At 41.7% G+C, this 17256-nt stretch overlaps 1 protein-coding gene across 1 annotated transcript in view; it reads right to left on the reverse strand.

The window, feature by feature from the left end:
• Nucleotides 1-9859: 9859 nt before the first annotated feature.
• The window catches only part of agmo (alkylglycerol monooxygenase), a 50378-nt gene continuing 42981 nt past the window's right edge, over nt 9860-17256 (reverse strand). Inside the window, exon 13 of the mRNA XM_030073173.1 lies at nt 9860-9940. Coding sequence (XP_029929033.1) covers nt 9860-9940 — 81 coding nt within the window. The remainder of the gene's footprint in view (nt 9941-17256) is intronic.

Consider the following 17256-nt stretch of genomic DNA (forward strand, 5'->3'; position numbering starts at 1 on the left):
TGATTCTCTCCACTGTACATATCTAATAAAGCAGAAATTCTCATGATGATTATAATTTTAATAATAATGATGATACTAATATTAAAAAAAAATAAATAAATGATTGATGATGATTGTTGATTATGCCCCATAGCTTGGTATTGCAAATCCAATAAAAAAAGGTTTGAGTCGAGACTTTTGTTTCAGCGTGGTATAATTTTATGAAAGATGATCACAGATTTATGGGTAACACAGCATTGAACAACAGCAACAATGGCTGATTGTGTGTCCCTGCACCTTACTTGATCTTTATTAGCATGCACATATCATCTTGTTCAGGCCTGAAGTGTTTTGGATACAGAGAATGGCATACAAAAATATGATCTAAAACATGCGTGTCAGATGAAAACAGTCGGTTGTCAGTGGCAACGGTACACCAAGAACCAATCGCTGGTGCGTAGATCAGATCTGCATCATCATGAGTTCTGCTGAGGTCATTATGGATGTGGGTCAGACGTAGATGGGTCAAACAGACGCTGTTACTACAACTGCAGGCCCGTCCCGCATCAGTGCAAATTCTGATCTGATTTGAATCGTTTTTGTTGGTAAATACAATGAAATGTGCAGTCAGGTCTGTATCTTGAGTCCTGCAGTAAGCGTAAGCAGATCAGAGGAAGTACCTCAATTCTACGAGCCACTGAGAAAAAGAAGTTTAGGTGAGTAGAGTGAAGTCCTTCAAACTTTGAAGATATATGTTAGCCCACTGCTCCTCTAATTGCGGCACTGGACATTATATTATGCATGAGAAGTCTTTGTAAAAGTTATATACAAACGTACTGGACCACACCTCTTAATCACTGAATTCATGTATATTATATTTTTATATTTATTTATATTTGAGGCTGAAATAATCACACTGGTTGATTTAAATTTCCGTGGACAGAACTGATGCAACTTCACAATGAAGCCCATTGAAAAATACAAACTAGCTAATATTATGTAGTCGAGCATTCTTTATTCTAATTAAAAAAAAAAAAAAATCCAGTCCAGTGATACTAACCCTATCTGAGTTAGCTGGTTCACCTAAGTGACCTTCTATTCAATCATAGAAAGTAAAAAAAAAAAAAAAAAGTCACCCTTTACTAACTTCAAATGACTTGAGGAGCCGCTAGGTGCTGTGTGTGGGCAACACTGTCTCTCCATGTTTTCTCCACCACAACCAGCTTACTGTGACAGCATGTCACTGCACACATACCATGTCCACTCCACCTCTGGCTTCCTGTGCGATATACAGCAGCACTGTTGTGGAGTGTGTGGGACACTATGTATCATGATGGGACCGTTACGTAAGGTCCCGTCCCGTCCACATCGCCTGACGTGACCCGGGCCTGCCTCCCGCCTGGGCTGAGGCCAGATTGATGCTAGCTATCTAACAGCCAGCTGGGACGCTTGCACTTTGTCTCCAGGCAGAGATGAAGGAGTATGAAGTGTGAAGACACTGACATTCATTTGCAAATCCCTGAAGTTATCCCGTAGGAATCACAGCTAATCTTGGTAGGTTAGAAAATGAGCTGGTTGTATGGTCTATGTCCACACGGCTGTTCACAAATGAAGGGTTTCATTCCAAAATTATACATATTAATTTTGCATGTAACACGAGTGAAAAAATACATATATCTAATACTTATCTACTTATCAAATTTAATGGCACATATGATCACATCCTTTAAAATGTTATTTTTTACCCTAAGTAAGGGGCTAATAACACATAATAATATATAAACCATTAGTTAGTTTTACATACACACCAGCAATTTGGTCAAAGGTGGACATCTCTGGAATTTAATTAAATCAAATCAAACTTAATTTAAAATAAAACAGTTTGTTTCATGGATTAAAATAAATTATTAAGAGAATCTGAGTCTATTTTGTGACTGGAAGCCCATGTAAAAATCTGTAACTGGGTTTTGTTGAACTCTAGCAGCCGATATGCTGGTTACAAATGTGTATACCAGTTTTTCATAAAACTATAAAAATAAGAAGAAAAGAAGAAGAAGAAGAAGAAGAAACAGTAAAATACTGTTTTAATTGAATGGCTTAAAGGTTGGACAGCATTCAGTGGTAACATCTAGATTTCATGCATGATAGGATTTGGTTTAGTTGTAAAATGCCTGACCCTAATGACCAAAACATATCGTGATTCAGCTAGAGAAAGGTGACATGCCATCCACACACTGATGTCTGAGATACAGTTAACAAAAGGAACTTGCCAAGGCTGAGATTGTTCAGTGAAACAGAAACATATAACTGAGCGTCATCAGCATAGCAAAGGAATCTAATAAAACACTTGCAAATAATCGTTCATAATAGAGCTTGAGCATGTGCATGTGCAGATTCAAAAGCAGGGGTCCTAAGATGGAGCCTTGTGGTATACCCTATTATTATTAGGAGTCCTGCACAATTTTCCCCAAATCATCTGACCCTACCCGTTAATGCAAGATCTGGAACCTGACATGCACCCGCTATTAAATACATACATCAGACCATTTTTTTCCCCCAATATTGTCCTGTTTTTTAAATTATTTATTTCAAGAACTTTTTCTGTTGCAGAGTTACAACAGAATGATTTTATATGAATGTAATTATTCTGATTGATTTTTTTTATGGAATTTATATTTCGGTTTTTTAAGCTTTTAAGGACAATCCTGATTTTATGAACCACCACACTTAAATTCATAAGGACAAATGGTATTCGTGTCAGCACTTGTTTAATAAACAAAAGTGTTTTTTTTTTTTTTTTTTTTTTTTTTTTTTTCATGGGCCCTGACACGTTACAGTGATGAATAGGTGGGCCTTGGGATGGGAAAGGTTAAGAACCCCTGCACTAGATCACATGCAGAAAATACACAAACACCAAGCTGGAGCATCATAGAGACCAAATTGCAGTAATTATGTGTGCACATACAGTATCTAGTGTGTGTGTGTGTGTGTGTGTGTGTATGTGTGTGTGTGTGTGCGTGTGGTTACATTTGAGCGTTCATGCGTGTGTGTGTGTGTGTGTGTGTGTGTGTGTGTGTGTGTGTGTGTGTGTGTGTGTGCAGTGGCAGTGGGACTGCCCCCTGTCCCCGTGCAGACAGTTGGTGCGGAGCAGCGAACCATTATCATAACATGAGTCACTGGAACATTTTGTGGCACTGAGGGAACAAATCACATTTGTTCGCTCTTCCCATCTGCCATGTTATGAGGAAATGGAAAAAAAAAAAAAAAAAAAACAGAAGCACAGAGACCATCAGCTGATGTATCAAGTGAGTTTCCTTTAAATATTTAGACAAATCTGCAACACAAGTGAGAAAACAGATATAAACTAATCTCCATGGCATCTACAAGATTATCATTTCTTAAATTTAAACATCATCTTCGATGCAAAATGGATGTTGATGTAGTGTTTTTGCAGTCCAATTCAGGGATCACCTGTCAATCAAACAGTATGTTCAGCCCTGCAACTTCTTTCTACTTTGGTTTCATGTTTATGGAGTTTGAGTTTCAGTGGCGCTCTCTCTTTTTGCTGCTGCCTAAAATATAAATTGCATCACTTCCTGTGTGTTTTACAGGATTGGGAAAGCACTGAGATGCAGTGCTATCAAATGCAAGTGGCCTGGTGATGAGACTGTATCATAAACTATGGATCGCAGCTTCAGTCTCCATCAACATGTTCATGTGAAGCTATGTGTGCTGCCATTGAACGGCCCGGCACTGAACCCCTTCCTGCTGATTTATTGTAAAATGCTCCAGAAAAGAAAATCAGTTTAGATCAAAAATTGAGATTATTGGAGAGGGAAGACAGAGACATAAAGAAATCCCAAAAAATAAGGCGGATAAATTGGTCTAATACTAGTCAAAATGGTAAAAAAAAAAAAAAAAGTGTACCCTAAAGGTAACTATTTCTATTTGGAGAAAAAAAATACAACAGTGAAAACATCTGACTGCAAAATGTTCTTACTAAATGAAGGTGTGCTGATGTGAGGAAGCTGTGCTGCGCCTGGTTCAAACATCAGGTAGCAGTTTTTGCCAAGTCAAAGGTGAGGAAGCTGGAGGAGCACGGTGCACTCAAGCATATCTGTGTTTTCCTCACCAGTGCTGATGTGATTTGGCTTCGGTCCAGTGAGCGGAACACACTCTCACACTGACACGGGCGCTCGGATGTTATCGAACTGGCATGCCCTTATCTCTTTCACTCCTCACAGAGAGCAGGAGAGGAGTCGGGTTTGTCGCTACCTTTTTCTGACATGTCAGAGGAAGATGGAGAGAAGACAGAGGAAGTGAGACGACTTGGAATATCACAAGTATTTCATCAGCCTCTTGCTACAGCATCATATCACCACCTCCATGGATTCTTCCTAGATTCGCTCTAATCTGGTTCCATCTCTTTTTGTCTTCAGCTTTTAGCTCCTTAGCTCTCTTTGATGAAACCTGAGTTGAAGATACATCTTTGTTTCTCATTTAAAAAAAAAAAAAAAAAAAAAAAATGCAACAATTGGGGGAAGGCTATATTTCCAATTTCAAATTTTAGACACATTAGGATGAAAAGTGGTTCAAAGGGATGATGCATCTTGTTACTTACTGGCTCAAGGGCCGTCTGCATGATTTATGGGAAACGACATGTTTGATTGATCTTAAAGTGGATCTTTTCCTTGTAGGCAAAAAATAAGGGCTAGGAAGTCTTTAATCTCGTTGGCTTAATCTCGACTGCAGCACTATCCATCACAATCACAATCACAAAATGTTGGCAATGGGTTTGTTGCTTAACAAATGAGTATCAAAAAATGCAAAAATGTGGTGATTTTACATTCAAAAGATTCAGCTATGACATAAATAATCTCTGTGAACACCTTAAAACAGGGTGCACTACTGGCAGCACTGTCAAATTTGTTGTGTTTAACACTTAAACCCCTGACTTTTAACACTGAAGAGATGTTGCACCTACTAATGAAGCTGAGCAAAAGTTCAGTCAGGAACTTCGCTACAAATCACAAGCGCAGTTTCCTGCTTTCTTTACGCTCCACCAGCTCATTCCTGTCCTCATCCAATCACAACGTGACGCACTCGCCATTAGCCAATCACTTGTAATCCGTCAGACTTTGAAGTGTTGTCTCTCTCTGCTGTCCTTCAGCTGTCTTCTCAGCACCGTGACCCGCCTCCACACATCTGGAGCCGCGGGATCAAACCCTTCGATCAGAAGTTTCCCTCACATGACGACATCCCATCATCGAGCTCTCCTCTCCTGATCACCACCACCAGCGCCGAGGCTCCGGGGAAATCTCCTTCATATATGGAGGCTCCAGTTCCACGGGATCGACTCCCATGGTGATCTACTTCCTGCCGCGGTCTAAAGGCCAAAGACTATTTCCCCTGTTAACAATAAATTGAATCTACTTCACATTTCTCACTCTCTTTCATTCCTTTGGTAAATCTAGTCCTCAGTGTGCCTGATCACGTACATAACTTAAAGCTCAGTGGGTTTTCTGCGTTTGGACAGATCAGTGATCAGTCACAGCAGCACAGTAAATTAACTTTGGGATTTTTCTGCTGCTGATTTCCTGATTGCCTAATGAGTAAGACTGTGAAGTGAACCCAAGCCATGCCACAAATACAATACATAAAATTGTATTAAAATGTTAGGATTCTTCAGGAACTCAGCAGCACTCATTCAAAGGTTTTGCTGTATCATCGGGCTCAGCTGGATGCATAATACATAATAAGCTATTTACATGAATACTGAATTATCTGATTGTGTGTGCATGAACATCAGGGTAAACACTGAGAAGACTGTTTCAGATATTCCCCAAAACTCACTGATGTTGCTCACTTGGACCAGACAAGCATGCACAGACTTTTATGATGTGATTCCAACAAAAGATTTATGTTTAAGAGGTGTGCATGAAAATTAGCCACCAATGCTCTCCTATGTAAAGCATTATCAGCCCATTTCATACTGAACAGAACTTCACTGGAAATAGGCTTGTCTGCTCCAACTGAGGCGGTCGCAGGGGACATATTTATTCTGACGGTGCTATTATTTAGTTTATTAATGAAACACCCGGGCTCGATTCAAACCCAATGCACTTGACGCATTGCCATACAGTGCAAATGTTTCAGCGTGTGCTTAAAAGCAGCCATTATGCTACCAAAGACTAAATGACTGCTGGTAATTGTTTTTGTTCCCTTTTAGATGAGAGCGGGCCCGGCGAGATCTAATTCTCATTGAATACGACAGTCTTATTGATTGTCTCTCTTGAGCGACATTTCCTTGTTCCATTAAGTGAGACCCCGGGGAGAATTCGCTCGCTGCCTATTAGCGGGATTTCATGCAAAGGTGAAGGCCATATCCTTTTACAGTGGAGTCAATATGTCAGCTTGTCGCCCTCCTCTTGCCTGATAGGTTCAATAGCCCAACACATCTATAAATAGCAGGGAGTACGTGCGCCACAGTACAAAGGGACATGGCTCTGAAACTTCGATAACCATCCGTGGCAGAGGAGTATTCAGAGTAAGTGACGGGTAATAATTAATCTTTGCCATGTTATGATAAATGGCGTGTGGAAAAATTTAGAATTCTTTATTAACACAAAGCCACGGAGTTGACATCGCTAATTAACTTGATTTTTCTTTGGCAAGCTCCTCGGGGTTTCTCTGGTTCTCTGGCAAGTTTATCTTCAGCTTGACGTCGATGTCAAGAAGAGGGAAAACGGGAAGTCGTGTTTGTGTCTTTGAGAAGAATCCCCGCGAGGCATGAACCTTCCTCTCTAGTACGCTCGTTTTTTTTCCCAGGATTTTGATCACATAAGCAAATAACTTGCACCTAAACCATACAAATATCCAGGAATATAGCATCTACTTAAATGCTGTTTCACAGTTTGACCTCTCTGATCAAATAACTGATCCTGGTATTGATAGATTTCAGCATTGGTGGTTGATTGGTGATTGGTGTTGCACATGATGATGCTGAACCCCAAAAAGTCCCAAGGTGCTGAACTCACTCACTTCTCCATGACTTCCCAGGGTCTTTACAAAAGCAACATGATGTTTTTTTCCCCATGACTAAAAAAATGAAGCCCAATTTAGATTCATCAGTCACATTAGAGTTTATTACTCACTTTTATTTTGCAGGGGAAGTGAGCATAATGTGAACTTGATGGAAATAAGTAACTATGATTAGTGAATGACTACTTACTTCTTTTTTTGTGTTAATTGAAGATGACAAATTTCGATTCCACTTTTGAGGAATTCCTGGACCGTGAGGAAACTGCACTTTGACCTGTCAGATGAATCCATATGTGTGTGTATCTATTTGAGATATGCAAAAAAACATAAAGCCATTACCAGTTTTCTGAAGTTCATACACAAATTATTCTGCACCTGTTAACTTATTTGGTGAAATGCATGTTTTTTTTCTTTTCTTTTCTTTCTTTCTTTCTTTTTTTTTTACACCGCACACAGTGGCACTTTCCCTACATATGCATTGCCATCTGTAGACTTGTTAATTTGAGACGCATTTGCACGGCATAAGTATCACTGTGAATTCACACACTTATTTCCTCAGGTCTTCCTATACATCCTCATTATATTTTCATCCTGGTTGCACTATTTCATTCTGTAGTTTTCTCTTATATTTAAGCAGTTGCTCATATTTAACTTTGCTGGGGGCAGTCTGGAAGAGATCATGTGTTTTGTTCCCTGTATGTGTGTTTGTGTGTGTGTGTGTCCACAGCTAATCTCACAAACTACTGGGCCTATCAGCTTTTTTTTTTTTTTTTTTTTTTTTTTTTGTGCACACGTATGTCTGTCCTCTGAAGAACCTCTTCTGGTTGCTGTGACTCAAATTATGTATGACATGTTTTTCCTACTTCCTCTCTCTCTCTCTTCATTCACTGTCTAGCTCACTCGACCACCGTTGCTCTGGCTCTACAGGGTCTTTGTACGGCGCTCCCACACTTCATTCGATGTCTAACTCGCTCGTTTTCGCTGTGTTTGCTCTGACCGTTGGTGATAAAAATCCAGGAGGTGCACTGTGTTTTCTGGGCGAGTTCACACACGGCTGAGCAGAAAAACAACAGAACACAGAGCAGACACACAGGAACAAAACAACGTAAGGAGCGTCAGAGCCTCGGGTTAAAACAGGTTAAACTGCCTGATGCCTGATGAATGTAAAAAAAAAAAGAGAAAAAAGAGAAAGAGAGGCTTTAGCAGTGATTTTGCTTGATTTTGTGAATTTTGCTCTTTTGAAATGCAGTTTCGCTCAAAAACCACATGTCTTCTGGCAAAGAGCCACAAACAGAGTGTGAGCCACAGGTTCCAGACCACTGGTGTAATGTGTGTGATAAAGTGAAACACACACAGAGGACAAGAAACAGCTAAACTCGAGAGGCTTAGGGAGTTTTGTGGTATATTTTCTATACTGTGCTGTGGTTTATTTGACTCATGCAGTAATTTTATTTGTAGTTTGAAAAGCATTTGACAATGCAGCAGGCTGCTGAGTCTCTCCCGAGTTTTGCTCAGCACTTTGGGCAGCCCGCTGTCCAGAAAAGTGGAGATACGCCTGACAGAGATCTGTACTCTACTGTGTGCACTGTTCTAGCTCAAGGTAATAACTTTAAGGAACTGTTTGAAGAAATTCATACAGTATGTAAGTAATCTATACCCATATTTCCCACCCATAGTCTAGATAAAGTGTTAAACAATCACTAGTGCATGCTTGTATGAGCCCAGAAGGTTTATTTTCTGTTTTATTAATTGTAGTTTTTAGCGTTTTTTTCTATCTCTAATCTATTTTATTTTCCCTTGTGCTGAGCAGGGAGAACGCTGATGTGGAAAGCTGGTTCAGGTGTCAAAAGGAAAGAGCATATCAAGTGTGCAATTAGACCCCTGACACCTCCAGAAGGCTCAGCACCACCGTCTGACTCATGAATTTACTATAAAGAGTCGTTACTGTAATGTGAAGTTAATCCATAACATGTCCCGCGGTGAGGAGGTAACAGCACCATCTGCTGTGGACTGTTTCTCACTCCCACACAAGATCTGGAGGTTGTGAGTTTGCTGTTTCAAACGCAGCACAGAAATCACACACTGAGCCACCTCGAGGGTTTGATTTTCCATATTTCTGAAGCACAAAATTTTACATGACAACATGGTGTTTTTTTAGGAAAGTGACAAGAGTCTTGAAAAGTAAAATTAGGAATGTTTTATTGCAAACAGGACTGGAAAAATATCGTTTTGTGCAATATTACAATTCAGAATTATTATCAACAATTATTAATGATGACAATGTGAATAGTATGACCAGAGATTGGCAAGAGTGAGAGGTAAGTGTTGCATTATAAAGATAAAAAAAAAAAATGTTCACATATTCAGCGGCCCCACTGATACAGGCAAGGCGCTGATTGACGATTAGCTGATATCAAACAGCAGCACCGCGCTTCAGCAGCGCAAAATGAACCAAAAGCACAGACATAAGTCCAGATTTTTTACTGGAACAAACAGGCGTATTGTCTTGTCTCATGGCCTTACTGAGCAGGATATCACCATATTGCTATATACAGGATATAATTATGAGGTCACATACAGTAGCCTTTGACTAATTTGGCCAGTGAGTGCATAGTGTTTAGTTAAAAGCGCTTACAGAAACTGTTGTGTACCATAACACACATAAAGAAGACCGTATATCAGGCAGGACACAAGGGTTTGGACACACGCTGGTTAAAACATACTGCTATGAAATTATGTTCCAGATTATGTTAACATCATTTCCAGCTGAGGCTACAACGCACCGAACACCAGGCTGGTCGGGTTTGCCTGTGAAGCTGTCGGGACGTCCCGTGTGGACTCAGGTGGACTTGGTCTTGATGCTGAGCAGCGGGGAGAAGCTCTGCAGAGCCCAGTACAGCAGAGAGAGGGAGACAAAGGCCTGGGCAAGACCGACACAGCGGGTTAGGATCATGTGTGTGTGTGTGTGTGTGTGTGTGTTGAGTGTGTTTGTATTTTATTTTGAGCTGTTGCTGTGCCACCTTGTTGTGACTCAGGCTGCGGAGAGATCACTTATGATGCTTTATCGTGCTTTGGGAGAAGAGATGTTAGGGTGGTGATGAACTTGGGAAAGTTGTGGACAGACAACAGCAACACTCTCTCAGCAACAGGCAATAACAACAATCTATTCAAACTTCAACAAGGCATTCATTTATGATTTCACCCTGATGAGGCAACGCCCTAAGGACTGCTGACCATCCAAGATGCCCAAGATGTTGCTCTGAGGATCTACGCCTTCTCAAAACAGAGTCTGGAGGACAGTAACCGAGTGTTACACTGATATACTTTATTAAATGTCAGATAGCGGCCAGTCAATGATGTTCATCTTTAGTATATGAATTTTGTCATCTGCATATTTATATTTCTTCATTTAACGGTTCATTTATGTTCTGTTTTATGAGTAAATTCTTCATTTAAAGGCCTAATATGTCCAGATATTCCCTTTGAGCATGGGTCAGTTTCATTAGGAGGTTAGAGGGAAAGATCTGTTGGATCCATGATGATCTGAAATGGTGCATGTCCCATGAGGGAAAACTGTCAGTTTTATAGATACTTCATATCAGCTCAAAATGTCCATGTCATCAGCTAAGTCTAAAACTGTAAAACAGTAGAGAAGCTATGAGTTTGGGCAAAGAAGCTGTAAACCGAAGGGGCTAAATTAAATTATAAGAACTATTTCTTTACATTTTTTTTGAAAATCGAACAAATCTGGTTTATACACATTAATTAAACTGAGGAAAAGTCATGGACAGACATTGAAAAAAATGATATATTTCAGTTATCAAATGCAAAGCAACATTCATTTGACCTCAGGCTGACCTTTCTTATATTAAACATGTCATGTATGTGTACGTTCATATGTTCGTATGTGGTGGATGTTTGCTTCCTAAATCACATTTCTCAGCAACACCAACAGGCAAAATATACACGCTGCTGTTCACGGAGCACTGTGTCCGAGATACTTGGCTTTTAATATTGTTTTTCCTCACTTGAGTTAGATACAGATTAAAAAAAAAAAAAAAAAAATCCTTTCTCCCTGCCTTAGCTCTGACTTACTTCATGCATCTTTTCATGCATGATTATTTTTGGAATATTTTGGTACATCTACCTAAAGGAAACTAATATTTTCACACCTGGACTCCTTATTATTAAATACATGTAAGGTTAGTGGTGTATGAACTGAAGCTTAATATGATTGTTGCACTGAATCCAAGTTACTGAAGGCGTCGCAGAAAGTGTAAAATGCTAAAAATGGCTCGCAGCGTGCAGGAGCGAGCCGGCGTGTGTGACACAGAGAGCGAGACAGGTATCATTTACGAGCAGCGAACACAAAGGAAAACAGTGAAAGTGAATCCCTAATTAAAAGAAAACACTGGGACCCTTAAGGGCCCGCCAGGCTCAGGATGATATAGAAAGTGGCTTCCAGAAGGTTAAGGAGCGGGTCTTCTCCCCCGATGCTCTCACGTCGGGGTCGAGGGGTCGCCGCCACAGGGGACGGCGCTCTTCAGCGAGGGGGGGTGGGGGGTGGGGGGGCTCTCTGCCAGAAAACGGCCCTGCCCTCCGCCCCTCGCTGCGTTCTGGGCCATAAACTGCATCCTACCTCGCAACGCCAGCCAAAACCAGACCGCTGTCCATCACAGGCAAAAAGCCTGATGGGAAAAAAGGAACGGTTCCTCCTGGACACCGCAGCTGTTTTCCTCAGAGAGAGAGAAAGAGAGAGAAAAAAAAAGAAGTGGGGATGGGGGAAGGAGCGGAGGCTGAGAGAGAGAGAGAGAGAGAGAGAGAGAGCACAAGAGAGGCTGGAATGTGCCTCCTTGTCCTCCACTTCTCTGCTTTCCCACCTCTCACTACCTGCTCCAACAGGTTCCCCACAGAGAGAGGATAAAAGAGGATGAAGAAAGGGAAGAGGAGGGAGGTAAAGAGAAGAGAGGGGAGGCAAACGGCGCTAAAATGAGCTCACCCCACTACTTTCCCTAGTCGTGCTTCTGGAAGCACATTTCTCTTCCATTTTCTCCACACGCTTCGCAGAAAATGCCGAAATGAGGTTTTTTTAAAGCTTTGAACCGAGCTGGAGATGAGTCACTGGCTTACGACAATACTTTCAGAGAAAAATGTGCATGAAGAACGACAACAAAGACACGGTGACAAGGCTGTGAAACGAGAAAATCCCACACTAAAACACATTAACAGTGTTTAAAGACAGTGCTAAGTTGCTTCTGGTGCTGTTTTGTTGTTTTCGTGTGTAATTCGGTCATTTCATTGGTGAATGAACACATGCAATGAACACAGAGAGCAGCTGCAGCTACAATAGAGCTTAATGGAGGAAGGAAAAAAACAAGCTCTCCCTCCTCTATGCTGGATTTCTCCGTGTGTTTGATTGACATCGCTGCATATTGCTCTACAAAAAGGCTCTTGCTGATTTCTTTTAACGAGTTGACATTGAAACCAACATAGAAAATGTCACTTTAGTTGTGTAGCTGAGAATATCTGTCAGTTAGCCAACAAATCACAAAAACACAACATCAAACAACAAAACGGCAGCAGAAAAGCAATGCAAGGTACCAATGCCTGTTTTTTGAGGATGCTAATCCGGTTTTGGTTGGAATTTTCCTTTAATGTAACATTTTTTTTTTTAAAGAGGGAACAAATTTTACATCATAAAATAAAGTAGCTCCTCGTCTCCTCATCCCTGCAGAAAGACATCACTTCTGACAGCAAAACCACAGCACAGCGGCACTAATCACCAGGAAAGTTTGCTAGCCAATTGACCTCAATTTACTCCGGTTTGGCTACCAACCACATGCAACTCTGCAGCAGGTGACGTTTCTATGGTAACAGCAACGTCTCTGATGTGTGGGAACTCGCTAAGGCTTGTGGGTAGTCTAGTATTTCACAGGGACCTCAGGAATAAAACCCCATTTCTTTGACAGCTCTTGGGAAGTTGTACATATCATTAAACATTACGGCTAAAATTCATATTCTTTATAGAAAGAATAGATGGGAAATTGACTTCCACAACTCAAGGTTTCAGTTCTAAGTCCAAGTCTCCAAAGAAGTCCGGGTTAAACATTTTTTTTTTTTTTTTTTTTTTTTGATGCTGCCACTGAGAGATTACAAATCCACAAAGTTGCGCTTGGCCCGTCCCGGAGACGGACTGGGATCGAGAGCAAAACGCAGACTTGGCAGAACCTCGCAAATCACATTACAGTCAAACGGACCGAAACCTGACAGACGTTTCTATCAAAGCCGCATGTTAAGGGAAGGGAAGGGCACCTATTTCTCTGTTCCCATCTCTCCCAGTCGGCCCCACTATGCTACATTTTAATGGACTATGTAGGAAATCCATGTGGGACAGATTACACAGTGGAAGGAAGCCGGCTTGATCGTCTACAAATAAGCACTACGGCCAGAGAGCACCAGCTCCCAAAGTAGAGATCTCAGCAAATCGGCTCACACTCACTTTGTTTTGGGGAGAAGGTACTTTGTTAAGGGCACTAATACTTACAAAAAGCCAGGAACATGTGGCTTTTGTAGATTTTCTGCGCTTCTTTATTGAGCTTTATTTAACCAAGAGAAGATTGGCTGAGCGTGTAGCCTCTTTTTCCTGAACACTAAAAAAAAAAAAGCGTTCATGCTTGGAGCTCCACAGGACCAGCTGGGGGTTGAGTGCCTTGCTCAAACTGAGGCACACCAAGGGTAGTTAGAAATGCTTTCAGGCCTCATTGATCTAATAAAGACAAGTAGAGCTGATAGGAAGCTTTTGCACGGGAAGATCTTTTGATAACACTGGGATATTCAGATGCCCCAAATCCTAAATGAAACTTTTCTCAATTGAAAATGCAGTTTAGATGTCGACGTTGAAATTCACCGTATAAAACAGGTAGAGTAGACTGGCCAGGTGAAAGCTTGTGTCATCACTTCAATTATGCAAGAACAACACGGCAGGCAAGACAACAAGGTACATTTTTAAGCCATCAATAAATTCATACATTGATGGATTTAACAAAAGATACCGCTCGATAACAAGCCAAATTGGTCCTAATATTCCTTATAGACATGCTTTGACACAGTGAGTGCACTGGAGTGGAACTGCTTTGCATACTAACTTTCATTCTCTGCGTGCACAACACCAATGGTATGCATGTAGCAACAGCTTATATGGGTTATATTATATATGCTAATCTGCAAAATACATTATAGTGTCACAATTTTTCAACTCGTTTGTAAAAAAAAAAGGAAAAAAAAATGCATTTTGCACGAGTTTTAGAGTGGAAAAGTGAGGTGTGTTAACAGCATTGATCTCTGGCTGGCTGTGCCTGCGTCATCAGTGACATTTTCGGTAGATTTCTGAAAGGTGGTCGCTTTGCCGTCTCTGGTAAAAGTCGACCATGAGTCAACCAGGCTGAAATATCTAATAAAATGCCAATATATCAAACATCAGCTGGTGTATATTCCCTCCTGTGCGCAGCTACTTAATGTGAAAAAGTCTAAGACACGCAATGACATTTTTCTATGACGTTTTTCTAAATTAATTCTTTATTTAAACTGAGTTTCCCCTGGGTCACTTTGGCTTAAAACGGTCCTAAACTTGCTGTTTTAGATGTTTTGCACCCTGATGTTGAACACTTTGGTCAAACACTGACTATCAGCAGCTCCGATATAAAAAATATCTTTATTGGCCTTCAAAAACCCCTATCAGTCAAACCCTACATGCATTGAAGTGGAGTCAGTTTGCGATGTTTGGGTGCTGCTGATGGATGTAAAGCATCAAAAAGACACGAAACACCCCGGGGTGCGTTCGGTGCCCCGGCTGCTGTGTCCCAGCCTGCAGCGGGTTAACATGGCATGCTCTCCAAAGCAGCTGCGCTCGTGATTGAAATGAAAACAAGGCAGAATGGCTGCTGTCAGGCGTGTGATATATGACCTGTAATGGGATGTTTCCAGAGCTCCCTCTCCATATGGCTGCCTACAGCACACCAGACCTGCCCCGAACGGTGTTGGAAAATAACTCGTAGCGTTTGTTTTAACCTGCTTTGCAATACCGGATGGGCGGGGTTTGCTGCAACTCAGATCTGAAATACAGAAATGGGACGCTAAATTGGATTTTCAATTGGTACATCACTGAAACTCCAAAGGTCAGGTATGTAGGCAAAAAAAAAAAAACTATATTTGCGAATCCTTTTTGCTCCACATCTACAACACATGTGGGAAAAGCAAGAGAGAAAGTGAGGGATGAGAGCGTAAGAGATATGCGACACTCACACATCTGTATACACACGATCACACAAACACTCAAATACGGTATACACACAAAAATGAACATCTAAACATAGCTGAGGTGTGACAAACACGTGCACAAACCTACAGTACACCTGATTTCACGTCCATCAACCATGCATTCCCTGGATAATATCTAAACAAACACCACCAAAAACAACAACAACAACAACGAAAAGGCTAATTCATGACAAAATTTTGCAGATTTTTTTTTTTCCAGAAATGGCATTTAACTGTACACACGTCAAGTCACACACAACATATAAACATCTGCATGTGCATACACACTGTACAGACACAGAGGGACACCTGGCACATGAGTACACTCGCACACACACACACACACACACACACACACACACACGTGCAGCTCTGGCCCTGCTGGCTGGACTTCCTGTCTGTTCATTATGAGCAGATCTACAGTCTCTGCGCTCAGGTTGTTTGAGCAGACGCAGGAAGGATACGCCGAGCAGGTTAATGTCCCACCAGAGAGCCGGTACAGTGCAGCACAGCCATGAGAAATATCGCCGTCACACTCCCACGCACACACACACACACACACACACAGCAAGACATAACATATGTGCGATGGCAGTTGCTGAATGGTACAAGTGTAGCAAAACACAAGGGGGGTCTAATGATACGTCAGTTTTGGACGTCTTTTCACATCTGGTGTTTGCTCTCATTTACTGAGTAAGACAGTCAGGCTTGGCACTCTGAGGTCAGGTGGAAGGTCAGTGCCAACTCACCCAGACTCATGTGTCTGAGTCGGGGGGGGGGGGGAATATACGATAAATCCCCGAGAGCATCCCTTTTCATATCTCTTCATCCAATTTTACCTCAGACCCCATGAGCTTGGCTCGACTTCAGCCTCAATAAGAGAAGGCTACACCTCGCTAATAACCACAATTCCCTGTGTGGCCCCCGCTGGCCGACCGGTTCGTGGGGAGCGCGCTCGCCGGCGGAAAGTTGGAAGGCAGAAAAGCGGGCACGGGTCCAGAAACAGGATGAAAAAAACAAAAAAAAGGAACAGAAAAAAAAAAACAAAAAGAGGCTGGAGAAGAGGGGGGGGGAGTCTTGCAAAACCGAGCCCCCGTTGGACTTTGATGCTGCAAAGAGGAGAAGAGAGGCTGAGTGGTGCATGTCTGCGTCCTCTGCAAATTAGTTCAATGGGATTCCTCGGAGATAAATGAGTCCCTGCAGGCCTGTGAGAGGAGGATCCTTCCCCGGCCTCCTTCGTTCCACCCACTGACACATATATATTTAAAAAAAAAAAAAAAAAAAAAAAATAGAGCCAGACTCTGTTGTTCCTTCCTACAGCGCTGTAAAAGCCAAAAGCAGCCTTTCTGCTGTGCTCCTGCCTCATGGGTGGCATTCTGGGTATCCAAGTCTGAACAGGCAGTAATGAGCGCCGCTAATTAAAAGAAATCTAACTCAAGTGATGGAAGTGTCAGGCCTTTAACCAGCCCGCCAATCAGAAATAACGTCCAGCTGGGTCGAACATGGCAACAAACCAGCACTGCCAGTGAATTATGGTCTACTTAAAGTGAAAATAGGATCAGATCTATAAGTTAAACCTCAATTTAAATCCACGAGGACGGAAAAAGTGATCTCCATCTCTGTCTCTCCATAGGAAATAATGCATTTTTGCTGAAAACCCTGAAAAGCAGACTGAACGCTGACTTGTTGTCCAGGGCAGGAGGCCAAACGATACGCAGGGTAGTATGGATAGTGTATTCTTAGCAGTATGTTCAAAAAACGCATACAGGTGTCTCAAAATGATAGGCTATAATCCCTAAAATAATAGGCCATGTGTGAAAAGTCCTTCTCCAACCCCAGCGCCGCGTAAACCTGAGGGCGAGCGATGAAAAGAGCCCTGGTGTCACCTCGGACGAGACGTCCAAGTGTGAACGTCGCTTT

Source organism: Myripristis murdjan, chromosome 16 (genome assembly GCF_902150065.1).
Source record: "Myripristis murdjan chromosome 16, fMyrMur1.1, whole genome shotgun sequence".
NCBI lineage: Eukaryota > Metazoa > Chordata > Actinopteri > Holocentriformes > Holocentridae > Myripristis > Myripristis murdjan.